Source organism: Xiphophorus maculatus, chromosome 15, assembly GCF_002775205.1.
Source record: "Xiphophorus maculatus strain JP 163 A chromosome 15, X_maculatus-5.0-male, whole genome shotgun sequence".
Classification (NCBI taxonomy): domain Eukaryota; kingdom Metazoa; phylum Chordata; class Actinopteri; order Cyprinodontiformes; family Poeciliidae; genus Xiphophorus; species Xiphophorus maculatus.
In genome coordinates this window covers 20,402,816-20,430,619 of record NC_036457.1, presented here as the reverse complement: position 1 = coordinate 20,430,619, position 27,804 = coordinate 20,402,816, and the positions used below count along the sequence as shown (strand labels likewise).

Below are 27,804 nucleotides of genomic sequence, written 5' to 3'. Positions count from 1 at the left end.
GATTATAAGCGGCAGAAAGCTATAAAAACTGTAACCAAAGATAACTATGCTTTAGAATGAATATAAAGTTTCTACAGAGTCATTTGTGAAACAGGGATTGAGAATGGATAACCATAAACAACATTATGTTCACTTGGTCTAACAGAATATGTTTTGCTTGTTGGACCACTTTTCTTTTTATTAGTGACTCCGACAGGAAACACTTCACATGTTCAATAAGCAGTACATGTTTCACCAAGGAAGAGCACTGGTGGTAACTTTTCTTTTTAACCATAAGTTAGTTTCCTACATGAATATTCTGACTACTCAAGACCAATCTGTACATCCACACTTTAAGGAAAGTAGCTACCATTCAGCTCCATCATAAAGCAACCCTGTGCTAGCTAGATATAGTTTCAAGTAAGACTGAAATTCGTTCTCCCATTGCTCAAAAAGAGATGGCAACAACTTCAAATGTAATTGTATAGTTTTCTACGCTGTGGCACAATAGTTTCTTGCTATAACAACTTCCACCTGTTCCAAAGAACACAATACGTGGGGGCTTGATTTCCTCAGCAGCGTTATTTACAGTAGATGTGAGATTACTTGTCGGGAAGGTCCAGAAATATTTTCACTGCCAGTGATGCGGTTTCTGTTGAATGTTAAAGTGAAACAGAAAAGGAAATAAGGCAGTTTGGATGCGTATGTGCGCGCGTAGATGGGGTTAGGGAGGGCGCGTGCTGTCACACACGGAGAGAGAGAGAAAAGAGAGAGAGAGAGAGAGAGAGAGAGAGAGAGAGAGAGAGAGAGAGAGAGAGAGAGACCCTGAGCTGCCATTCAGCTGCTGGAAGTCTGGCAGGAAACTTTCTCATTCCTCTCCTCAGCAGCAGCAGCAGCAGTTTACCGTCTGAACCACACATGTTCGGACCCAGCAGCCGGACCCACTCACTCTAAAGCCATGGTTCTGCCGGTCCACGCTCCGTCGGCACGCTACTGAGGCTCGCGCACACCAGGGCGAACCTGACGTGACCTGGAGACGCTTTGGACACTTCCGTGACAGTGATTTGTTTGGAACGATGGAGATTTTGTTTTACCTACTCGCCTTCGTGTTGACCCGGGAGGGTTCGGGTCTTGGATATGTCGCCGATTCCAGCGTTCAGGCAGGTCAGAGAGCGGCAAGCAGACACAGGTAAGCCCCGGTGGGGAACACGGCATTGTTTAATTAATAATTAAATCATGGTTGGACACCTCGACATATGTTGACGTCATTTGTGAACTAAACTAACTAGTCAATTATGAGTGTTTCCCCAAAACACTTTTTTTTTGTCTTTTTCTCACGTTCCAAACAGAAGATTGCATTTTATTGTAATTTTATCAGGTAGGCCGACATGGGTGCATAAATAGGGGCGGGCAATTATCATATCGTTTATCATTTATCTTGATAAGCTAATTGTCAAGTTAAGATTTTTGATTTATCGTTATCACAATAAATTCCAGTTAATGTTAAAAAAAACGGACTAAAACGTTATTTTTTTATTATTTTCTCCATTGTTTGTTCCAGCATCAGTAATTAGAAAATATGATTAAATGAAGTCTCTATATAAATCCGACTTCTCTAAGTCTGTGGCTTCTGGAGAAGCTTCTTTCAAATGGGAATATTTTTCAAGAGCAACATTTATGTTTGTGGCGCTATGAATTATATCATGCAGTTACCCAAAAGAGAAGTAAAACGTAATTTCTAATAATCTTTTTTAATATTATCACAAGAATGTTGGGATAAAATTCTATGTCCATGTCACCAACCCCTGCATACATTTTAAAGTAATCCCAAAAAACATTATGTTTTACAAACCTGAAAAGTCTGACATGCATACAGTATAATGAGTTATGAGTTAATGCTAAGTTGAACCACGTTTGGCTGAAAGAACACAGCTGCATACATTTCAAGGTGTTTCCATTATTACATAATGTGCAATGTAATAATATTGCACATTATTACATGCGCAAATAATGTGGAGACTTAAGTTTGTGTGCATTCTTCTTCCATGTACTTATGAAGTCCTGCTGCAGGCTTCCAATTGGATTTAAGTCTGGACTTTGACTGGGCCGTCCTCAAATACAGATGCGCTGGAAGATAAACCTCTGCCTTAGTCTCAGGTCTTCCGTCGCCTCTGACAGATTTTCATCCAGGATTGACCTTCATTCATTTCCACAGAACATCCTGACACCATGATGCTTCCGCTACCATGTGTCACAGGCGGTGCATCATGCTCAAGGTTTTGGTTTCATTGGACCAGAACAGCATGTGTTTACATGGCTTGTGACAAACTGTGGACTGTACTAATTTAGGCTTTATCTAAAAAAAGAAAACGGTCAACTTCGGCCTGTCAAACATTTCTTGTGGAACTCTGTAGCTCCTCCAGAGTTACCACTGGCCTCTTGGCTGCTTCTGCATTAATGCTGTCCTTTCCTTTGATTGTCAGTTTACGTGGACGGTCACGTCTGGCAGAGGTTTGCAGTAGCAGCATGCTCTGTGTATGTGAGCTCGGTGGGACATAATTTTATTATCTGCTTCCAAGATTCTCTTTGACCTGACTGCTGTGTCCCTTCGTCTTCATCATGTTTGTTCGCTAACAAACCTCTCAGGCTTTCATAGAACAAGCAGGTTGCACTTCTAAGGGTTTTCGTTTGTCTGGTTGTAGTGGTCCAAAACTACTTCTAAATGTATATCGATTTGTTGTGATTTTAAACTCTGGAAGACAACATCGTCTGATAATTTTAGCAGAAAAAATGTGAACCAATGATTGATGAGTTCAATCCAAAAGACAAAATTCCTTCATCAGTTGAATAAAGTGCTTTACCTTTGTAGAGAACCAATGTATTTGAAAGTGAAAGGACCTCTGCAGTTACACATGCACTGACATTTCTCTTCTTTTTTTTTTTTTTACAGGAAATGTCTCATTGCTTATTAGGACTGTTGCTCAGTGGGCGCTCTGAGTAAGCGCGCTCTGTGAGTGGGTGGGTGTGTTGGGTGGTGCTGTGGAGATTCTTGGAGCCCTGAGATAGACAAGGCTTCTGAGGACTACAAATATTTACTGTTCCAGAGTCTTTGGTGCAAGGTTTTCAGGGGGTCCATGACTTCTTTTTGAGGCCCTCCGCATCAGTCTGGTGGTGAAGGAATTCATTTCTCTAAGTCGGAGGATTATATTGACGAGGAGGTTGGGGGAGTAACACGTTGCACGGACGGTTGTAATGAAATGGATCTAGTAGTGTCATTTTTTTTCACCCCCTACTTTTGCCTTCGTATTTATTGTGACATAATTTATACCTTATGTGGGCTATAAATGAAATATTCTGAGTTACAAACCCCAGCAGACTTTGGATCAGTGTTTCAGCTACTAATCCGACCTCCTGTATGGAATGCTAAGAAAATTATTTAGATTACAGTGATGAATAGTCGCTTACCGCCAAGACATGACTGTTTTTATTGTGCACCATTTTCCACCTTTAGAATACTTGGAAGAGGCCCACCACCACCCTGAGCGTAAGTATGCACGTGTGTGTGTGTGTCGATTGTGTGCTTGTAAATCAACAATTTAGCATACTTCGGTTAGCCAGATGAGTGGCGAACGGGATGGTGTGCATGTGCGAGTGTTACGGAGGTCACAACGGAAATGAATGAATGACATCTCTCTCCATGTGGTGATCTTCTGCTTGTTTGCCTGCATGTGTTTGCACTTTGTGCACTCACGGCAGAGCTTTGACTAGGGTTTCCTCCTCAGTTTGGCTCAGTCGGCGGCTGCTCCTGCTTCTGCGGTTGCACTGGCTGCCTGAGTGATGAGCTCTGGTCAATCTGTCGGTGTACAAGGAGGCCGAGCTTGTGATTACTGCGAAGGAGGGAGGCACTCGGAGGCCATGCGTTTGGATAAGACCAGCAAATTGGATAAACTGAACTTTTTTGTTTAGAGAAAATTGGAAGAAATAGTATTTGGAGTGAAAGTAAGCAAGCAGGCATGACAAGAGGGTATGAAAGGTGCAACAAAAGGGGCAAGAGGGTCAGTGACATGACGGGAGAAAAGACAAGCTGATAGGATGAAGAGGGGGCTTGGGTTGTTGTTGTTGAATGCCTTCTCTCTCTGAAGGAGTCTGCTTGACTGGCCTGTGCCTTCCACACACACACACACACACACACGCACACACACACGCACACACGCACGCACGCACGCACACACACACACACACACACACAGTGACAGATCAGGAGGAAGAATGCACTGGCCTGTGGCAATTCGGTTTGCCCCTCTGACATCTGTTTGAACTCAATTGATCTGTTTTGACAGATGTGTGAAGTATTCCAAAAGTGGCAAAGGCTATTAGACAAGATCTTATGGAGGATCGGGAGGATCCAGAGTGGTTCGACACAACTCCTGCCAAAGTTTCAGTGCAGCCTGTCATCCCATAAAATTCACCGAACAGGGCAGCGTAGTTCTGGCTAGACAAGTGAAGCAATATTTGCTCATTTGATGAACAAGGTGTTTGATCGCCACTGGATGGTAGCAAGAAGTTGAGGCAGAAAAGAATAAAGCCTGCTAAAGTTTTAAACTAACATTGGCTGGCTTTATTCTAGTGAGTATAAAAGTAGGAACTTTAATCTTACTTGGAGACTACAGGACCTACGCTACACAGGTAAGCCTTCTCCTCATGGACAACCAAGGTCAACCATCACCTTAATGAAACACACTCAACATTCGGCTAGGCCAGATAGTGAACTACAGGAGTCTGTGCTAAGGTCAGAGTTTAAGAAAAATACCTGTTTTAGGGTTACCTGAATAAACTGAACACAAAAGCTTAACTAAAGATTATTTCCTCTTTAAGCTACCTCATAAATCACCAGTCAGACTAACCTGCATAACCTGCAAAGATGTTTGGTTGCAAGAATAAAGTGAAACCAAAGGATCCTCAGAGTCGATGTGACTGGTTCCACACAAAATAAGTGTCAGATGTCTCCTATTGTAAGGATGTATTATGCACGTTTTGCATGTTTTTGTACGTCCAGTTGGGTCTCAACTGCTTCTGAAAACAGCCCAAGCACTTAAAAAAATCACCTACTCTTTTGTTGGCAATAAGCTAATGTTTTTTGGTGACTAGAAAATGAGCCGTTTCAAAAACCTCTCCAATTGTTGAGTCACAATCGATGAGCACTGCACCGTTACCTAGCAACCCCAGCGAAGCCCAGCCCCTCATATAGCAATCGCAGTGGCGCACCACCAGTCTTCCTAGCAACACAAGTGAAGCCCCAGGATGTTTGGTCAGCTGGTTTTACCACTGTGTGCACTGTACCATGGCTGCTGGCAAAGACAAGTGTTTTGTTGTTGACTTTCCATCCAGAAGCCACTTGCTACATTATTGTTGGTTGTGCAGGAGTCTTCACTTCTGCTTTTCAAAGATGTACAGTTGTATATTTGCCCATCTGTCTGCAGCCATTTTCAAGTGCGAGTGCGACCATTGAGTTGGGTGAGAGCTTGGCCAGCAGCAACTTATTTGGATTTAAAGTGACAAGAGACCCTAAAACAGCAGAAAGGAGTTGAAAATGGGTAGGACTGAGCAGACTAAAATCTCATTATACAAGGATGATTTTGTGCAAAAAAAAAAAAAGAACATGTTTGTAGAACCCATAGACCTATCCTAACTTGTTCAACTAAGCATAATATGTTTCATTCAAACACTTTGTTCACTTTATTTGTATTATTGCTACTGAAGGAACTACTGTTAGCTGAAGTCCGGTGACCTGTTCTGTCAGGTCACCGTGTTTTAATAGAAAGAAATTGTTGGTGCAACATGCCACTCCACAATGGTTTCTGTGCTTTTGTTTTTTTGTGCTTTATAACCCCTGGGCACTTTGTTGCAAATGTGGTCTGTCATCGCCACATAACACCTTCAAGGTGCAAAATTTACTCTGTGACTACTTCATTTCATGTTTCAGAGGGGTGACAGTGGCAGGGTAGCTTTAACCCACCCCTTTCTGTTTTTGTCCTTTCAGAAACAGATGATAAGTAGACTTCTAAGTCACAGCTTTAAGTGTATTAAAGAGGCTGTAGATAAGTGTTTTTCACTAATAAGGGGGCCTCAGTATGATGTAATATAGCACCAAAAAACCATCCATCTCTTTTTTTTTCTTCTCTTTCTGCTTACATGCATGACCAGAGGCACCAAGAGAGTGTTGCCAAAAGGAGTTGTGGTTAAAATTGGAACAGCAACTCACAGACAGGAATCAGGCTTGAAAATACTGCAGAGTTTTGCCAGTATGGGCACAGGAGGCCAACAGCTGCCTGTAATTTAGCATCCATTAAAAACTGTCCCTGGGCAAAATAATGAATCTCGGTGGGTCTAATGTGAAGAACTACAGTCTCTTTGTTCTCTTCCCTCTGTGAATTCCTAGTGTTTTATTGTCGGATAATAATAAACTACAATAGGATTCTTTACAGTGACAGTGTCAGTAGGATATATATCTGAACCAAACAATAAATGATGATACAGCTAATTCCTCAGAAACTGGGATACTGGGTGAAATGGAAATAAGTTACTGAATAGAACAGAAGTGATAAACCGGTTGCACTTCTAAATCCAAATTTGCTTGTATAATAATAAGATGTACACCATAGTCTCACAGAAAATAGGTCTATGCTTTTTTTTTCCTTTTAATTTAAAACGTCTTGCAAGGCTTTAGATAAACTGATAATAAAACAGTTTAAGAGTAAACACACTACTTTAATAGGACTCGATTTCTGTCTGCTTTTGAGTGCGCACAGCTCCGGTTTTTGGCTCTGTGGACGGTTTTGGCAGCCAGTTGGTCCAGACCTAAACACCTCTCAGGGGTTTTCATTTAGGACCACCGTGGAGTTGAATTTTGCGGTTTTAAGTAATATATCGCAACAGCAATGGCTATAACAGTGGAGATCACTTTGAAAATGACTGCAGCCCTCTACAATCTGCTTAGGTGGAAGACAACAAGGTTTGTCTTTTAAACTGCAGAGGATGTAAAGCAGGATATTACACAACACCACTGGTGGGCACTGCTAACTTAAAAGTTCATTCTGCTAAGACTCACGTACTAATCATCAACATTAATGCTAACACGTTATTTAGCTGAAGCTGAAGCTAAAGTGCTATACCAACATGGTGTTTATCAATGCACACCATCGCCTGGCACCAATAGGCCCTCGCAGAAGATACTGTCAAGGCTGAAATTGAAGAGTAGAAGTTGACCGACTGTTATTGTGTTAGTCTTAGATTGAGTAATTAGGTGCAATAATATGGTGAAATTTTTTAGCACGGACTACATGTTGTTTAAGCACACATTGCAGCAGAAAGTAGGCAGCTTGACTAGTGTGTTGAATGTAATCACTGTCTATCAAGGTGGAGTTTGTTATGGAACTGCCTTCTGAAAGGGGCTAAAGTCCCATGGCAGGAAGACCTTTGAGACAATCAGAGCAATCGCCCTAAACATGAGGCAATACATCAATCACAATGTACATCAATGTTCCTGATGAACTAGCAAATCCTTCTCGTTTCATCTTGGTTGGTGATTCTGGAATTTATTAGAGCGCTGAGCAGGGTGACTCCCTTCAAGCATTATGAGAAGCTTTGATGTCTTAGTGTCAGACACAGGAAGCTCCAGTTTCTCTATGGTTTGAAGTAAACTTTTAATTTCACCAGCATCTGTCTTTTTTCACAGATATTATATAAACATAATATATTAACATTTCTGAGCGGCCAAATCATAGTCTTGACTTGAATCTGATTGAATGGAGTTAAAGATTAGGTGTGAAGGCGGGGCGTGCCGTGGTGGCGTAGCGGTTAGCGCGACCCGTATTTGGAGGCCTTGAGTCCTCGACGCGGCTGTCGCGGGTTCGATTCCCGGACCCGGCGACATTTGCCGCATGTCTTCCCCTCTCTCGTTCCCCGTTTCCTGTCAGCCTACTGTCATATAAGGGACACTAGAGCCCACAAAAAAGACCCCCTGGAGGGGTAAAAAAAAAAAAAAAAGATTAGGTGTGAAGGTAAGGAGGCCTTCCAACGTGAGGCGAGTCATCAAAATCCTTGTGGAATCATTCAAAAAAAGCTGGTCAGCAATTCTAAGGGTTTGATTGTTGCAATAATTATTTTAATACCACATTTTCCTCATTTTTATTTTCCCATCATCACAATTTTTTCTCCTACTTTCTGAGAGGCTTTAAGTTAAATAAGAGCCTACAATCTGTAGGAGTGGGGGAGTAAAAGTCTGTGCAAATGACAGATATATAATTTATATGCAGAGCAAGACACTGAAATGTAATAATTTGTCAAATTCAAGTAGTTATATGTAATATTGTGATTATGACCTCAGTTAAATATATTGTGCAGCTCAAGAACAGACTAGATTTCCTCAAATCTTAGCTCAGATGTTGAGCGGCCGTGTAAAAGAAAGAAGCTTCTATTTACTATTTTCAATGCCATAGACATGTAATTGGTTATGTTTTCATTTGAACATCACTGGTCGTTTTTTTCTCTCACTAAAGTTAATGTGTTACACTTTAAATAGAAAGGCAATATTCCCCTTTGAAATGAAAAGCTTCTGGCTCTTCCATGTGAACAGCAGCCTTTCACAGCCGAAAAGGATTAAAGACAAAGCAGAGTTGATTCAAAGGTCTGAGTGAAGTGCTACAGTTACTTCTTGATTGGGGGATATTTATGTTCCCCTCCAAGTATCCATCCCCCTTTAAGGCTTTCCTTGATTCTAGTCCAGGAGGGAAATATACTTCCTCCAGTTTGTTCTGTATCTGACTCAAGGTCTCCTCCCAGCAGGCTGTGGGCAGAAAACCTCAAAAGGGTGATGAGGTGATTCAGGACACTGATAAGTTCAGAAAGATTCAATCAAATATTGCATTATAGAGAAGGTACATGTCTAATCATTTGTAACCATGGAGAAATGGCCCATTATTATCTTCCCTCTCATGTTCCGAAAAAACAGATTTACATTTAGGGTTTTTTTTGTACACTTATATGTATGCTCTGGTGTAAGAGGAAATGCTGTTAATGTCATAGTGAAATAAACTGTGTGGTGTGAGTTCAGGCAAAGTCGACAATTTGATCAACATATCAGGAGGGAGTATCTATAGATTGAGTTCAAAACTGGTTATTTCCAACTTTTCTGTAAATACCTCCGTCTTATGAGGCCCGACTATGTGTGCTACTTCCACAAACAAACTAGCTCGACTTGAACAAGTAGAAGCCACAGCTATGTTGGCAAAAAATAAACAATAAAAAACTTGGAAAAACAACCTTAGTTTCTTAGTATCGCGTGATTAAGTGACATAGTTGCATAGTGTCAATAGCAACAGTATAACAGTTTTCTGATCACAGATGCATATTAGAGACGTCACTTCCTCACTTTAGTTTACCTCTTTTGGGTTGCTTAATGGCCCAGTTACTTCCAGCAAACTGAACCGGATTCCACTTGCAAGTGATCCAAGACCTACATGTATAGGAAGACCGGGGTTTGTCTTCTTGGTCCATACCAGAGTTTAGATGAGCTTTTGTGTCAGTCCAAACAATACAGGTCCCTAGAAAGCAGACTGAACTGCTCTGGTGTGAAAACCCCTTTAAAGTCTCTACACTCTTTCTGGTCCATCAGCTCTCTCAATGTCCATATAGCCTCACATCTGAATGGTTTATGTCTTCAGAAACAGCTACAGTACATTGCTTAGCTATTTATTTCCTGCAATTCAAAGAGCATTGTCACACATTCGCACAGTTACTCTCCATCGAAAGGTACCGATGTGTAATCAGGAAATAAAAGCATAACAGGATTTTCCTTTTCTTATGCACTTACAATCCATGTGTGATTTTTACACGCTGTTAATTAGCTTAGTACAGAAACTCCTTGCTTTTGGCAGTGCTGTGGGAAAGGGAATGCATTCCAGGCTCCACCATTGTCACCTAATTAGCATATCTTCCAGCATTCATGGCATTCAAAAGCTTTTTTATGTTTAAATAAACTTTGAGTGCGCTGCGGAGGCTTGGACTGCCTCCCAACAGTTATCAAATCACACCCTACAACAGAACAATTGAAACTATAAACCTCCTCTTAAAGCCTAAATGGAACAGCATGAGGAGCCAGACTTCACAGAGGATAGTAAAGTTTTAGCTAGCTGAGGGTCTTTTAGGGTGGCTGTTATTTTAAGGCTTTGTCCCGACTCAAACAAATGCTTCCATAAATGGCTTAAAGTGAAGCACCCGGAAAAAAAAAAGATCTCTTGACATGTCAACACTTCATATCTGAGGAGTAATACTGAACCCAACAGCTGTATCAGAGACCTTCTGTGTATATCTTCTTGACCGTCGGGCTAAACAATCAGAGAGAGGGTTTACACAGACCTCCCGTCCCTTGATTTTGGAGCAGCTCCAAAGGGAAAAGTCAGCACTCGCCTCTCTGGCTGTTTGTCTCTTGGAGTGTGATCACTCAGGCAGGAGCGAGTTCACTCAAGTGTGTACGCTGTCGTTTGTGACAATATGTGTACTTTTGGTTTTGTATGTCTTTACAAGAGCGTGGTAGGGGTGCCTGACCTGAGTGGGTCGCAGTTCAAACGACGAGATAGTCCCTCCTCCCCAGGTCTGTGTCTGGGGCTTTCCTTAAAAGCTTAATGAAAACTCCCTCAATAGTCACTGCCAAGAGATTGCTTTGTTAAATCATTGAACCTCAGCCCTCTTTTTTTTTTTGGCTTTTGGCTTTTCCTCCCACATACTCTCTGTGTCACTTTTGCAACAGAGTATTCCTCTTTTACTCCTCTGTCCTTCTTCCCTGTAGGGCTCAAGCAGAGATGCTGTTGAGTGAAACGGACCCAGCATGTGTGGGTCGAGATGTCAGACTGCGACTTCCTGCGTCTGACGTTTAATAAGAAGCGAAATTTATTGGGGGATAAAGCAATGCCCAGGCAGGTGCAACGTTTCCACTCACGCTGAGTTATGGCTGTGTAAATAAAATTAAAACTCAACAGCGGTCGGCTCACCGCGAGACGTTTGGACGTGCTGTAATGAAGACCGGCCAACTTGTCCGAGTTGCCATGTTTCCCTCTCATATTTCTGTTTCGTGCCAATTGTGGTTGCTTACTTAGGATCATTTACATTTCAAGACGAGACCAGATTTTACAATGCCATAAGCGTTTTTCACTTCACAAGAAAGAGGTAAAAGAGATTTTTGCAAAGCTTCAGAAAAAACTGTTGATTAGTCCATAAACTGTACTTCTCATGCTTCCATCAGTCTATGTTGATGACACTAAACTGTTTGGTAAAGAATTTCAGTTCAGTGTAGAATAATCCACACAACAAATTTAATGTAAAGTCTTGTGTAGCCCAATGCTATGAGTTAGCTCTCTGTTAGCTGATGCAACAGTCAAGAACTACTTCCTTTCTTACAAGATAACAGCATATAATCACTGAGTTTATAGCCTAAAGCGCACCGTTACATGTCCAGAGCCCATAATGACAGCTAAAGCTGCACTGTTTTCTTAAAAAACTACAGCTACAAGGTCAAAAGAAGTTGAAACTCTATGATTAAGAAGTTGCTTAATTTGTATATCATGGAACAGAGTTATAATGACTTCTTGGCACAAGATCCCGGGTTGGTAAAACACCTGGATACTTTCAGTCAAAGTTTAGTCTGTCTTGCAAACCAAAATCAGTTGCTGTCAGTATGTGGTTTCCTCTGGTGAAACAGGTGTAGCACCTCTTTCACGCCATTTCATTTCTGTCTTGTGTTTTAATCGTGTAGGAACAATCCTCCAGCGACTGCTATGCACTTCTTAATGTCGCCGACATAATTTGATGACCAGCTAAACCAAAGTGCCGCCAATTTTTTTTTAGGCCATGTTGGAAAATCCCAGCGCATTAACACCGCTCTCACACTCCACGTATACCTCACCACTGTAGAGGAAACAGAAACACGTAAACAGTCTTCACCCCCTTCAAAGTAAAAGCATGAATGTACACCTCCAACTCCTTGGACGAGTTCTTGACAGTCGATAACCAATTCTTCAACACAGATGTCGAACTTTATTCAACTAAGAGTTTACAAAACAGCCAAATATATTAGAACTTTAGAGTTTATTCAGGAAAGTTCATTTAGGGGAAGCTAAGCAGGCTAAACATTTTACAAGTCAGCAAAAGCTCTAAACAAAAAATTAGCTCTGCTAAGAGAGCATTAGTGGAATAGGGAAAGGTGCCCACCATGCTGTAGCATTTCTGCATAAATTAAGGTATTAATTTATGCTGAGATACAAAAATTTGGGGTTTTCATTAGCTGTAAGTATACAACACAATACAATATAAACAAATGTATAATATATCACAGGAATGACTGAAACAAATTATTTTTGCGTGTTTGTTTATTCATCTTTCTCTCCTTTATTACACCTTGGAAGAAACCTTATGATTAAAGAGAGGAACCTTCATGGACGCTGTTGGCTTATTTAAATTAAAGCTATACGGCCATGTTTATGTGGATTTCTTGTTATTGTCATTGTATGTGGATGTGGTTTGTGGAGCTTAAAATGATGGAAAGATTCTGAAGTCAAGTTAATGAACTTTCTGTAGGGACATTTTCTCCGTTTTTATAGATTTATGGCACACTGAAGCAAAGAAAAAACAAACTGAAGCAAAACAAGAAAAAGGCCAGTTAAAAGCAGCACCCATGCAGCAGAAAGCGTGCGTGCAGGAACACGCACAAACAAACCTATTGTGTTGTTTTTGGGGGGCAGGGGACCAGTGTCCGTTGGCATTTTCAAAGGTTCCTGTGACCTTTATTCAAACATGGAGAGTGACAGGAAGGACTTTCAGCCCATTTCATGTGGACCGCCCGCCCAGCCAGTTGAGCTGCCCAACTCTAACGCCCACTCGCACTTAATTGCGCTTTACGCTCTCACTTGGTTCTGCTCTGACGAACACAAAGACTTCTCTCACAGAGTTCTGGGCTGAAACGATGGAAAAAGAGCTCGCTGGCTGTGTGACACGGACAGCATGTGCGGAAGCTGCGAAAACGGAGCCGGTTTGTAACGTGGATCTGTTTGGTCAGAAGCAAAATAAAAAAAGACAGATTGTTTGTGTAAGAGCAGCGGCTGCTCTCCATCAGATTAGATAAGGGCGTGTGAGTCGCCAGCTTTATCTGGGACTCTGCGAGTGTTGATAGTAAACTGGACAGAGGTTTCACTGAATCACCGTGACAAAAACAACCCAGTTAGACCACATGGGGAATCATTTGAACTGTTTTTTATTTTTTTTTGTCATGTTTTCTCTTCTGTCTGTTTATTCAGCTCCTGATGGTGATGTTAGATAATCTGCTCTCCAACATGCACTGTATAATAAACAAAGACCAGAGCTGGATAAATGGACAAACCCAGGCGGCATGGTAGAGTTAGAGCTCTTCTGATTTTGTTTAAATCAAAACTGTTTTACCCAGAACAGTTCTGATTTATACAAAGAAGAAGCAACTAAATGTCTAAAAACCGCAGAAAACCAAAGCAAGAATGTAATACTGGATCACAGAACAAACCACAGATCCAAAAAAAAAAAAAGAAGAAGAATTTCTAGAGCTGTTTAGATAAGTGTTAGATTATTTCAGCCAAATGACATGCACTTACGCTGTAGCTGATTCTGGCTGCAGTCTGAGCTCAACTGAATGTCTTTCAGCTTGCAGCAATATGATATGCTGTGAATGTACCAGATGAGCACAGTTTTCATTGGAAAGGCCTTCTCTACAAAGCCATTCAATGTACTTGTGTTTTAAACAAAAGCAGGGGGATTCAGAGGATAACAGTGTTTTATTTAGGGAGGTATTTTACAGAATAGTGACCTCAGGTCTAATTCATATGCTCTACTGTCCTGAAGCCATCATGACCTGTAACCTGTGTGACCTAAACACCGTTGTCAGTACCTGCCTCTGTAGACCACCATGTTCTGTGAGGTCCATCTTGTCTCTTAAACTATGGAAGTATTAAAAGGGGCAATAATACCTTCATGCACAATTTGATTAACAAATAAATTTTTTTTTTTTTACATTTTGTAAAAAATGAGCGATTTTCACACACAAAAAAAGTCAAAGTAACACACCTGATCCTGGTGCAGCAGAACACTGCGAATTCCACACCTTTAATCCCAATACACAAGCATTATTCAGAACAGGTCTGCATAAAAGAGCAACATCCATACTTCAAAGATGTGACAGGTCTTGATTCTCCAAAAAGAAATCCTCTTATTATTATTTTTTTTAGATTTAGACCCATGTAAGGTTTTTCCAATACAGCGGCACACAGAAAAGCTATTGTGGCAAGTTTGGGGTACCAACTGGAGAGAAGTGCATCTTTGGAAAAATGTTTTCCTAAAAGAAAGCACATGTGGCTCTGAAGGATCGCTCCCCCTGAAGCTACCGTCAGAAAAGTAGAAAGGAGAATTGCAATTCCGTCACGTAGTCTGGCTCCGGACCTGTTGCAGAGCCGTCTGGGCACTCAGCTGTTTTTTTTCCTGCTGTTGGTCTGGAGCTAAACCGATGTTTCCATGGTGTGATGGTTCGTCATGGATGCACTGACGACTACAGTGGAAGAATCATATTAAATTCCACAGTTGTAGATTTTTATTGTAGAAATATTTGACAAACACTTGATAACCTGAACCTTGGGGTGACTTTGCATCTTAGAAACCTTGGAGTCTTTATGTGAATAGCGTGTTTGTTCTGTTCATTTTAAACAGATTTACTTTTACTCTTTGTTATTATTTTTGGGGGGATGAGTTACAGGTAAAAACAATTCTGGAGAAATAAAAAAAAGACCTTATTTCATATATGCTGTCAATATTAAAGAATAACAGTAAAGATAGAAAATACCTTTTAAAAATGTGGATTTTTGTGTAACTATTGTATTGCCTGAAGATCTATATTATTAAAAGAAGTGTTGCTCACATTGAAACAATTTCATGATCAATGTGTTGTGTTGCTCATGTTCCTAATAGCATGACAGAAATACCTTTATTAACAGCAATGTATTGCAGTTTGGCTTATATTTCTAACATCCAGTGCTCTGAAAAACTAAAGTAACCCTTGTTTTGACAGTAACCATTGACACTGACCTATAGCGTTCCATTAATGATGTTTATTTTACACATACACTAACATGTAAACAATAAGGTCATTGTACCTGCTGGGTTAAAAGGATAAAAAGCAGCGAGGTGGCTGGCTGACAGCTAATTAGTCATGTTCACTTTCCCATGTTCATTACATAGAGGTCATGTGGAGTGGGCTGCGTGGCTCTGGGGGATCAAAACGTGATAACCTCTGCTGTCAGGCAGACCGGCTCTGGTATGAAGGAGTGGAGAGAGTGGTGGTCCTAGAAAGGGACCACCACTCTCTCCTCTCAGACTGGGAGAAGTAAAACATGAGGAAAGATAAAGCACATCGTAAACAGTAATGGCTTGAAAGGAAACAGGTGTGGGGAAAATACAGGAGCTGATTAAATAAAACGCGGACAGTGCTGGGTGAAACCTTTTAGATTGTTTTCACAGGTTGTCACAAAACCTTTGTAGAACCTAATTTTACTAAAACTACAGCTAAATGCAGGGCGTCCGCGCACCCTTTAAAAGTCTTCATTTCATGTATCTAAAATTATGGCTCTAAAATGTCTTAAATTTGTTTAAGATAAAAAGGAAGTTGGCCTTAAATATGCTAAAACTCATCTTAAATGTTGCCATGGCAGGGCTATTTAATCCTTTACATTCAGGTAGATTCTTTTCTTGCGTCACGTTTCTGTGAGGTAAAAGTTTGAGTCGTGCAGACATCTCAACGCTAACTAGCTGCTAATATAACCGTGCTAGATAGCAAGGTTATCATCAATGTGCCATCAATGTGTGTTATGCTGTTTGCATAACAGCAGCCCCTGTTATTCAAATTTATCAGCAGTTGGCTGTCACTTCTCTAGCCAACCCAAATGATGATACGACATAAACTCTGCAGTTGGAGGTTTTGTGGATTTTAAACATGCCGTTAAGCTATTGAAGTATTTTATTCCAACAAAGTTGCTACTGTCAAGAAAAATACAGCTGAGAAAGAGGAGATTAAAGCAGCAGAGCATGGAACCAAGAAAATAGAGCCGCAGATGCAGCTGTGATGATAGATAGGGAAAAGATTAAGATCAGCTGTAATCAATGTCTTCAACTAACTTTAAGAATGTGGCAAAATCTATCTTACCTGTACATTTCTACTATAATACAGGTCTTAAATTTCATTCATAATGGTCTTAAAAGGTCTTAAATTTGAGTTGAAACCTGCAGAAACACTGTAAATGTCTTTATATCTAGAGATTGAAAGCTTCACCTATTGTTCTTTACAAAATGGAACAAACTGAACAGCCATTTTAAGGCTCGCCACAGAGTCTCATTTAGTCTGGACTTTGACTGGGCCGTCCTGAAACACATATATGCTTTGATCTATACCGTTCCATTTTTGTGATGACATCTGAGTATGAAGTCATGATGGAAGGTGAATCTTTCTGAATTTAAAAAAAACAAACAAACCTTAAAACCCTTTTTTTATTTGGTCTTTTACCAGAAAGCCATCAAAAATAAATTGAAATTTGTATTTTGTAACGTGACAAATTGTAAGACAGATGTAAAAAGAAAAATAGCCAGAATACAGCTGATCCAAAGAGGATATAAAGCAAAAGACAGAAGAAAAGCGACGGAGACGCGCTGGCAGACTAGAAGACGCTGTGGTGAAAGCTGCTGATTGACTTTCCAGGATGAACAAAGTCCTTGTATGCGCCGGCTGTTATCCAAAAGAGCAGCTCGGACTGACACTAATTATCCATAATACCAACATAGAAATACCAACACGGGGATTCTGGGAAGTATTGAAAATGACTGAACTGCGTCTCTGTTTGAAATGGTTCTGCTGCTGTTATCGGGAGATGCATCTCTGGAGGTCAGGGGAGGGAAGGGGGATGAGGACACATGGAGTACCCTGCAGGCGGCTGGAGAATGTGGGAGTGTTTCAGAAATGTTTTGGGTTGGAGCATGGTGTAGGGGGTGCTTGATGTTAGTTTAACATGTTATTTGACTGTCTTCACTTCATGGGAGGCAGAAAGATGCTAAAATATTTTAACTTGTCGTTCGTAGCCATATTACATCTTCATGAAAGAGTGGGAAAAGTGACAGCAGACAACGGTTTTTAGTGCATCTTTAAATGACATATTACATAGAAAGAAGAAGATGGCAGAAGTCCCAGAGAAAGTAAATATTTCTTCAAAATGTAGTCAGCGTTATTTTATGGCTAGCATGTGTCCAATGTCCCCATGGCAACCAACTGCTTTATTGGGCGATGGTTGACAACTTTTACTGTTAATTCCATCAATAAGTAGGCCTACGTAGGAGTAGGCCTGTCGCAATAAGCAATAAATCAATTAATCACATGACGAATTAAAACGAGCTCAATAATTTCCATTTGAACGATTTCTCGTTTCTCTTTTCTTTCTTTCTACCAAAAACTGGATGACTGAAGTCTTTAGTCTGTTGCTTTGGTCTGAAATAGCTCCTTTTTTGATGTGAGGTGAGGCCTCCATGGATCTGTTTTGCTGAAGGATCTGCTGCTAACATATTAATGCCGGAAACCACCGCAAATCTTCAGGAATTTTGCCCAGTCAAGGTATTGGCAGCTCAGGACAGACTGGCACTTTTATGCCGATAGTCATAATGTTTTGGCTAGTAGGTTTATTTCCAAACTACTGCTGTTCTTTGAAAATGAGTTCAATGAAAGCTATTAAAAATTTGTGACATTGTCTAAGTCTGTTGAGTCCAACACTTAGAACGAAAAGAAAAGTTCTCTACAGACAAAAGTCATACTTGCTTCTTTCTACCATTTCCTTATGTTCATCTGGTTGATCTATTGTTTTGTCGCAGAAGGAAAACCTTTTCATAATGCGCTTTAACTGGGGAAGGTATTTGCTTGAAGGCAAGACGTTGGGAGTTTGCTTGAGTGAGTTTTTTTTTTCTTTTTTAAAGATAGCAGTCCAAACACAACAATGACATGGTAGGCTGTGTATGAGATTCAGTGGGGGCTGGTCAGCATTGGATAGAGAACACAATGGCAGTGTTTGTTTGAAACCGCAGTAATCCTGAACTGATCTGACATCTGCACCCATTTCTGGAGTGCAGAATAACAGCCGAGTCCAGGGTTTGAGATATTCATCTCAAAGTTATAGTTGGGCCTCACAATCAACTGGTGCAATAGATTAGTCTTGATTTATTCTTTTTTTTTTTTTTTTTTGATCCGTAGAACAGAGTCAGAATGGATTCTAAGTGCGGAGCGGATTTTGCGCCACGGTCTGAACCGCATTTTGTTCTTTGTCTAACAGGAACTGGTGTGCTTACGTGGTGACGAGGACAGTGAGCTGCGTTATGGAGGACGGGGTGGAGACGTACGTCAAACCAGACTATCAGCGCTGTACGTGGGGCCAATGTCCCCGGGTCCCGTGAGTATCTACTGCCTTTTCACGTGCTCTGGTTTCCCCCTCCTCTTACTATAACATTAGCATCAGTATTCATCCTTGTCCTGCTAACTTCCTGTTCTCTGAATTCGCATCCTCTCTTCAACCATCGGCTTCCTGTCTAGAAAAACCCATTTCCCTCAGCTGTTTTCGTTTCTACTGCCTTACGAGTCGACGGGAGGTTCTGGATGTAACTGAGCTAGCCGTATGATCAGTCTAACCTCAGAGTGCCATTATCCAGGAGCTAATGGCTAACATTTTATGCTAATGTCTTATGAGGATGAAAGAGGGTGGACACATACATGAGTTTCAGACTCATTCAATGAATTAGAATATTAATGAAATGGACCATTTATTCAAGAAACTTTTATCACTAAGTGAAACACTTTACATAGATTAATTACACACAGATTAAGTTTGAAAGCCTGTATTTCTGCTAATTATAATGATTTTCTGCTTAAAGTTGATGAATACACAACATTTAAAGTTAGCATATGGCATCTAACCAATTAAAAAAAGTATTTTTAATACAGAGTCTTAGTGAAAAGTATTTTAATACCTGCTTAACAGTTGTCAATTTTCAAAAGGTACTTTTAATCTGACAAATGATTGTTTTATATTGTATATTTGAAATGTCTTCCAGCTTCAGTGTGGCGTATTCTTTACAAAATTAACGTTTATTAGTCTTTGAGAAGGCAAATTCACATTACTATGTCATTATCAATATATTACTGGAAAATGGACTCCAATCAACAATATTATCATTTATCGTAATAATTTCAGAGACAATTTATCATCCAGTAAAATCTGTTATTGTGACAAACCTACAGAGAGACATCAAAGGAAACAGGAAGCTATCGATCTGATCCAATTAGATTGGGGAATCGCCAAAATAGTCAAGACAAAGCCAATGATCAACTTCAAGGTGATAAATGAAGGTCTGTGGTTACCTGTGGTTACCATAACGATTAGAAAGTGCCTATGTGAAGCAGAGCTGTAAACAGTATGCCCCGGCAAAGTCCCACTGTGGAAAAAACAACAGTGACTGAAGAGGTTTCAATTTGCCAAAGAACACACTGACTTGGCTAAAGACAACATTTTATGGACAAAAGCAACAGTGGTCTTGTTGAGTCTAGAGGCTGCAGAAATGTTCTCAGATAACCTTTAAACAAAGGTTTTCAGTCATGGTAAAGTTAGCAGCATGGTGGCTTGGGTCTTATGATATTCTCATGCCATAGTGTTGGGTTTATCTGTCACATACATGGGCTCATGGATCGGTTTAAAAGGGGACATCAAAGATCAAATGCTTTCAAGTGGATGTTTCAACAAGGAATCCAGTAAATGAGAATCATTTTGGTTCCAGACCCACATGAGCAATACTACGGCGTGACCAGTCTATCTCAAAATGACAGTTTATTGGTCTTTAAGAGGCCAAACTTGTTTTGTTATGCCATTATCGATATGTAAGCAAAAGTCATTACAAGGTTTTTCAGCTTTACTCGCTTTTTTAGACACAGCGCTGTTGGTTTAAAACCAGCAGAATCATTTGAAACAAGGTTTGTTGCAGTTTATCTTTTACATGTTTGACCGAGCTGGTCAACTTATTGCTTTTGTCAATTTTAATTTCTTTATTATTTATTTTACATTGACTGTTATACTTCTAATTGCAATTACTGAACAAATTACATTTGTGTTTTTTTTTTTTACATGTTTGACCAAACTTGTGAAGTTATTGGTATATTTCAATGTGCTAAACCTCAGATATTTGTGTTGGTGTGTCAGAAGTGAAAAATGTGGATCGTTGCATCCATAGTGCTAAGATGGAGTAATAGGAGAAGATATAAGAAAAACCACACAGGCATCTCAGGATCATGTTGCAGTGCAGAGAGCTGGAGGTCCAGTCTAGTCTGTCTCCTGATTCGCCCCCAAAACTGCAAATCCACCGCCAGAAATATGCCTTTAACGGGACTCTGTAAGCGATTTTTCCAAATGTGGATGTTGCGCTCGCATGAAGCCGTTACTCAAATACTGCCTGTGTTTCTCCTCTTTTGAAGTTCTCCCTCTGTTTCGACCTTGGCCCGGCCGTTTGATCCCCAGGCCTTGCCAGGGGCCTCGGCGTAAACCCGGACTATGCTAAGAATGTAGCCAGTAGGGACTCCAGGCACCACAATCTAGTCTTTCTTCTTAAAAACAATCTCTTCTTCATACCCTGGCTCTCCTCTGGCTTCCCTCTCTCTCTTCCTTCAGCTCCATAAGGCTCTTTCTACGCTTCTCCACACAATTATTTATTTTTCCATCAGCTGACCTTTCTGTCACCTTGTTAAAGCAGCCTTCGCAACCTACAAGCCTGTTTATGGACTGATACAAAAAGAGGATAAAAGTGCAGTGTGCCCTGGCCAGTATGCCTCTAATGCCGCTTGCATCATGTATTGATATTTCTGGCTAAATCTGTCCTATTTATGGTACTTTGACTGGAACAGGGAGACTCTTCAAGCGTGGAGTTGAATGACACGTTCCTGGGAAAACTGCAGCAGCGAGTTCCAAATAAAACATTTTACATATTTTTGGAGGCCATTTATGAGGAAGTAACTCTGATTTAGTGTGAGATAAACGCGGTGGATTTCTGTTGGAATCTCGTTGCGAAATTAAAGAGGCAGGAAGAACATTTTAAGCTTCGACAGCAGAGATTATCCTGTCCATCTACTGACAGGCACCCGTTTATTCTGTGGATGTCAACAGTGAGCAAGAAAGTCCGAGTATTCAGGAAACGTTACGGTTTACTGATTGGGATCCCGGGATCCCAGTGATGTCAAATTATAAATTGAACATAAAACCAGGGAAATACATTTGCAGTCTCAAAATATACCAGAACTTCAAGCAGTTAGAAACGGCCTGACTCAGCAAGTCTCTCCACTCTTCTTCCTGCGTCCGTCAACTCAATCCAGGGTCTTTTGATTTATTCCTTAAATTGACAGTATTATGTAAAATCCACGTTTTTTGAGCTTCACATCATGTTATAATGTTATGTCCTAATCAAAAACCTGGAGTGTTGCCTTGATTCTTTCATATGTTTGAAAAGTCCTTGAATCTCCATGGTAACCTGGGCCCTCCTTCGAGACACAGCTCTCCGTCCAAGTTTCCAAGCTTCCTAGCTTCTGCCTCACAGAGCAGCCCCTCCCCCACTCAGCTCCTTCAGACGAGTTTTCTCTTGGTTTATCCCATGAAATGACTCGGAACTTAAGCCAAATTTGTGACTTTTGCCGGGTTCTATAACTCATCTTTGTGTTGGATCGCACAAAAGTACACAAGAAGTTACGTGCAAGAAACAGTTTGATGAATAATTTGTCCTTTTTCTGTGTTCTCCAGTTACCGGACATACAGGAGGCCGAGGTACAAGGTAGCGTACAAGATGGTGACCGAAATGGAGTGGAAATGTTGCCACGGTTACTCAGGGGAAGACTGCCGCCAGGGTCCTCACGGGACCCTTGACACTCGGGTTAATGGAGGGCAGACACAGATGCCAGAGTCCGGCGGTGGAAGGAAGGGCGAACAAGGTATGACGGTTTAATGAAGTTTAAAAAAAAAGAAAAACGAGTGAAAAAAAGCTTGACCTGATGCTCCGCTCACATCCAGACTCTTTCTTTTTCTTGATTTGAGGCGAGAGCGAGAGAATCCAGGAGCTGCAGGACACGATCACCGGACTCAAAAAAGAACTTCATGACATGAAGGCCACCATTGATGGCATAAACCAAAAGCTGTACGTGAATGTTGTCCATCCGTCAAGCGCGTGTGTTACTGGTGAAGTATGAGGGGCCGTTTAGGACAAAATTTTCGTTTTGTCTCTCACACACTACCAAAAAGTCTCGCATACTCCAAAAAAGTAGCCACGCACACTCCAAAAAATTACGTTTTGTCTCTCACACACTACCAAAAAGTCTCGCATACTCCAAAAAAGTAGCCACGCACACTCCAAAAAATTACGTTTTGTCTCTCACACACTACCAAAAAGTCTCGCATACTCCAAAAAAGTAGCCACGCACACTCCAAAAAATTACGTTTTGTCTCTCACACACTACCAAAAACTCTCGCATACTCAAAAAAATTACGTTTTGTCTCTCACACACTACCAAAAAGTCTCGCATACTCCCAAAAAAGTAGCCACGCACACTCCAAAAAATTACGTTTTGTCTCTCACACACTACCAAAAAGTCTCGCATACTCCAAAAAAGTAGCCACGCACACTCCAAAAAATTACGTTTTGTCTCTCACACACTACCAAAAACTCTCGCATACTCAAAAAAATTACGTTTTGTCTCTCACACACTACCAAAAACTCACGCATACTCAAAAAAATAGCCACGCACACTCAAAAATTGCTCACGCACATTCAAAAAATACTCAAATTGCGTATACACACACTACTAAAATGTCACACACACACACACAAACGTTAACTTTCTCGCTCACATACACTACTATCAGCTCGCTCACATACACTGTACTAACAGCTCGCACATTCACAAACGTTAACTTTCTCGCTCACATACACTACTACCAGCTCGCTCACATACACTACTACCAGCTCGCGCACATACACACAAACGTTAACTTTCTCGCTCACATACACTGCTAACAGCTCGCACACACACAGACGTTTATCTCTCACATACACAAGACTAAAGTTGAACACACACACAGTACTAAGACTCGTTTTATGTATGTGTGAGAGCGAGACTTTTTATGAATGTGTGAGAGCGAAACTCTTTTTGAATGTGTGAGAGTTGTCACGGAAGAGGCGGGGCATAATTTTTGGATCAAACTGCGCATGCGTAGATCCTAAACTATAAGTTTCGATTGTTGACTCACTGTATGTTCTATTACTTAGTATATTTGTGCTTTTAAATATATATAGAACGTTTAACTTTCTTGTAGATTAAATGTGCTATAGAAATAAATGAATCTGATTGATTGATTAAAAAGAGCAAAATTGCTGTAGTACAATCTGTCCACTGGGTGCCAGTATTACAGGAATTATTAACCGGCGCCAACTAGTGCCGAAGAAGAAAGAGTTTGCTATACCGAACATGGCTGGCTCTAATTCGAAACGAGAGAGAATTGGTCAGGCAGCTGCCATTTTAAACACCATTCTATCTTCTCCAGAGGCAACCAGCACTTTGACAGGCGCATTAAACGATTCAACGACTGCCCGCAGTGCTACAGTAGATTCAGAACTCTCATCTCTGTTCCGTTCCGGAGCGGTGTTTAAAATGGCAGCTGCCTGACCAATTCTCTCTCGTTTCGAATTAGAGTTAGCCATGTTCGGTATAGCAAACTCTTTCTTCTTCGGCACTAGTTGGCGCCGGTTAATAATTCCTGTAATACTGGCACCCAGTGGACAGATTGTACTACAGCAATTTTGCTCTTTTTAATCAATCAATCAGATTCATTTATTTCTATAGCACATTTAATCTACAAGAAAGTTAAACGTTCTATATATATTTAAAAGCACAAATATACTAAGTAATAGAACATACAGTGAGTCAACAATCGAAACTTATAGTTTAGGATCTACGCATGCGCAGTTTGATCCAAAAATTATGCCCCGCCTCTTCCGTGACAACTCACACACATTCAAAAAGAGTTTCGCTCTCACACATTCATAAAAAGTCTCGCTCTCACACATACATAAAACGAGTCTTAGTACTGTGTGTGTGTTCAACTTTAGTCTTGTGTATGTGAGAGATAAACGTCTGTGTGTGAGCGAGCTGTTAGCAGTGTATGTGAGCGAGAAAGTTAACGTTTGTGTGTATGTGCGCGAGCTGGTAGTAGTGTATGTGAGCGAGCTGGTAGTAGTGTATGTGAGCGAGAAAGTTAACGTTTGTGAATGTGCGAGCTATTAGTACAGTGTATGTGAGCGAGCTGATAGTAGTGTATGTGAGCGAGAAAGTTAACGTTTGTGTGTGTTTGTGTGTGACATTTTAGTAGTGTGTGTATACGCAATTTGAGTATTTTTTGAATGTGCGTGAGTAATTTTTGAGTGTGCGTGGCTATTTTTTTGAGTATGCGTGAGTTTTTGGTAGTGTGTGAGAGACAAAACGTAATTTTTTTGAGTATGCGAGAGTTTTTGGTAGTGTGTGAGAGACAAAACGTAATTTTTTGGAGTGTGCGTGGCTACTTTTTTGGAGTATGCGAGACTTTTTGGTAGTGTGTGAGAGACAAAACGTAATTTTTTGGAGTGTGCGTGGCTACTTTTTTGGAGTATGCGAGACTTTTTGGTAGTGTGTGAGAGACAAAACGAAAATTTTGTCCTAAACGGCCCCTCATAGTGAAGTGCTGTCACCTGCAGGCTGTAGTCCTGTTTACACCAGACCGGCTAGCACTAATATGTCCGTTTCTCCGCACTTCCTAAACCAAACATCTGTGTGTGTCAGTGTTTATGGCTGTTGGTCAGTTTTGGAGAGCAGACATCCTTCTCTTCTCAAATATACAGACTGGAAGAGATAAACAGTTCAATCTGAACAAGATAACATGATAGCATGTAAATAAACCACAGAATCAGTGGCTTCCTATTTGTCCACTGGATACTTCCCCGCTCCAGAAAAGTGTTTAGAAGAAGTCGGACACTAAATACTCGGGTTTAGCATTTTGTCGCAGATCTTCATTTAGGTCTACGGACCTCCGCGTGTTCTGGTTTGCAGGCCCAGCCTGAACGGAGCCACCGTTCCTGCGGATTCAGCTCAGCCCTTCATGAAGGAAACCATCAACACCATCCAGACCAAGCTGGACCATCTCTACAACAGAACACAGGTAATCATCGGCTTTAGTTCTGGTCTCTACGCCATTGTGCAAATTCAAATTACGAGAATAAATTTGCTCAATCGAAGCTCTTCCATTGAGCAATTTTGAAAAGCCTCACATTTTTCACTGGTGCTCTTTTGCTGTGTTCTTTTCCAAACATAAATTGGTAAACACTATGTTTGGAATTCAAGTTTGTATTAGTTTTGTCATAGCATGTTTTCCCACAGGGATTCAGGAGGTTTTAGCTCTGGATGTTTTCTTTGGAAGAAATGGCCTCTGTTTTTCAGCCCCGCTCCTTAATCCAGACAGATGGACAACACAGTAGATTGTTATCTTAAATTGATCACAATCAGTACTTGTCAGAAATCTGTCCAGATCCTTCGGTATTATTATCCACTTTCTGTCCCGTGTTTTCATCACTCTTAGAGAAGCTTCTAGTTTGAGGAACGTCACTGTTGTCCAAACGTTACGCGAACGTCTTTTTGTCCAAAAGATGAAACCTGATCAAATCATTCAAGAGAATGAGAAACTGCGACACAGCAGCACATCTACAAAAAGCCTTGTTTTTTTTTTTGTTTTGTCTCGTTTTGTTTTTGTAAGAAAATGATCCATTCTGATGCGTTAGACTTGTTGTTGTCCTCTATCTTAAATCAAATGTACCAAACTTTAAGGGACAGTTTGGATGTGTTTCTGTGCCCTGCTATTAAAATATCACAAACTAAAAGCTGACTTTTGTACCATCCACCATGTCTTGTCGCCTTAATTAACCCTGTAACACAATCACAGGCCGTAATCTCTGATTCTGTGAATTAGGTCCATGATGAGACGCTGCTGAACATCAATAACCATTTGGTGAATGGAGGAGGAAATGAACTGGATGGAAATGTTGAGCCAGGAGGAGGAGGGGGAGGAGGATGGGACCAGCTGAACACGCTGAAGGAGGAGATCCTGACTGAGCTGGAGCGAAGAGTTTCTCTGTCCTGCTCTTCCTGTCAGGTACAGATAATCAGATCAAAAACCTATTCAGGTATTAAATTGTTCTGCTGTAATGATTATGCTGCATGCAGCCTAAAGCAGTAAGACCTAATGGAGTCATGCAGAGTGTTATATAAAAAAGAAACTTCTAAAGAAACTGATAAAATAAGTTAAAAACAAGTTAAAAGTTTAATAGCAATATTCAATAGAAAATGTTGGGGAATGAAAGTTTCTAACAATAACAAAGCAATATTTGATTTTTTTTAAAAATATATATTTCAAACAAACCAGAGAGTATGATTGTATTTGCTATTTTTCAAACAGTGTTGCTCTTTACAAGATGCAAAATGGATTTATCCATTAGTTATGCAGTGCTTTTAAACAAACAATATATGGCACAAAAGTGCACAGTTTGTGAGTCTCTAATATAAGAGTTAAGCCAATACTTTCAAGGGAGAGAGCAAAAAAACTACTGACATCTAGTGGTCTATAGTAGGATAGTGACCAACTAAAAAAATAGACAAGAAAAAAAATTATGTGAACGTTTCCGAAATATTTGTAGCGTCTTCGCTCAGCTAGTTTTCTGCCCAAATTTTTGTTGTGTTTTCATATTTTTATATTTTTGACAGGGTCAGCTTGCAAGTCATTTTCTGTTTCTTGATTTTCCTTTTTGTCTCTAGTCCTTTGAGGAGTGGGCTTGTTCTGTCAGGGGTTGTAATATGCTCCTTCTTTCCTTTGAAGGATCCAAACGATCCTTCAATCCTTCAATTTACGTAAACAACAACATGGAACGTGTTGTTCCATGTTGTTGTTTACGTAAAGAAATTGCTCGCCTGCGCACAATGCTGGCAGACAAAAGGACAATTTTTTTACTTGCCATTCATTTGTTAACAAAATGAAACCTGGAGATGTATTATTATTAAATTAGAGCAGTGCGCCACAGCAAAGGGAAAAATACCTCAGAAAAATCGTTGAAGAACAACTTAGAACCACTGATATTCTTTTTTCTCTCGCTCTCTGTGTCACCTATACTATACACCTACCCTTTGCCATAGCAACTGACTGACAACAGCGCCACTAGCAGACAGAGCAGAGATTAGCTCAAGTGTATCAGGATTCAACACCGAAAAACAGACAAACATTTCCCACACGAGGAAAAGAACATTCAGTCCGTAGCAGTATCATATTTTCAGGTGTTAAGTGATCGTCTGTATGCTGCTGTGGTTCATTAGCTGATTTTAGCTCCTGCTCCAACGGAGTTGGGTCGGTGTGTGGGTCGCCTTATTTTTTTTTAACTAATCTGAAACGCACTGAATTCTGCAGCAGATATTTATGTTAAGGTTGTCAAAGTCAAGCTAGCATACCTGACCTACTTTCTCTCCCTTGGTATTTTTTTAAATTAAAACTTTTTACTGACCTGTAAAATGAAATACCGTTGGATCTTTTTCTATATTTGTCACAGTTTTGACATTTAACAGCAAATCCTTTCTTT

The 27,804-nt window shown here is 40.5% G+C and overlaps 1 protein-coding gene across 1 annotated transcript in view; it reads left to right on the top strand.

Moving 5' to 3' along the window:
- The first annotated feature begins 816 nt into the window (after positions 1 to 816).
- Positions 817 to 27,804, top strand: part of LOC102226954 (EMILIN-1-like) — a 33,626-nt gene continuing 6,638 nt past the window's right edge. The window contains exons 1-6 of the mRNA XM_014473917.2: positions 817 to 1,168; positions 18,408 to 18,524; positions 21,906 to 22,093; positions 22,197 to 22,296; positions 25,238 to 25,346; positions 26,151 to 26,333. Of these exons, the coding sequence (XP_014329403.1) occupies positions 1,056 to 1,168; positions 18,408 to 18,524; positions 21,906 to 22,093; positions 22,197 to 22,296; positions 25,238 to 25,346; positions 26,151 to 26,333 (810 nt within the window). The 5' untranslated portion in view covers positions 817 to 1,055. The remainder of the gene's footprint in view (positions 1,169 to 18,407; positions 18,525 to 21,905; positions 22,094 to 22,196; positions 22,297 to 25,237; positions 25,347 to 26,150; positions 26,334 to 27,804) is intronic.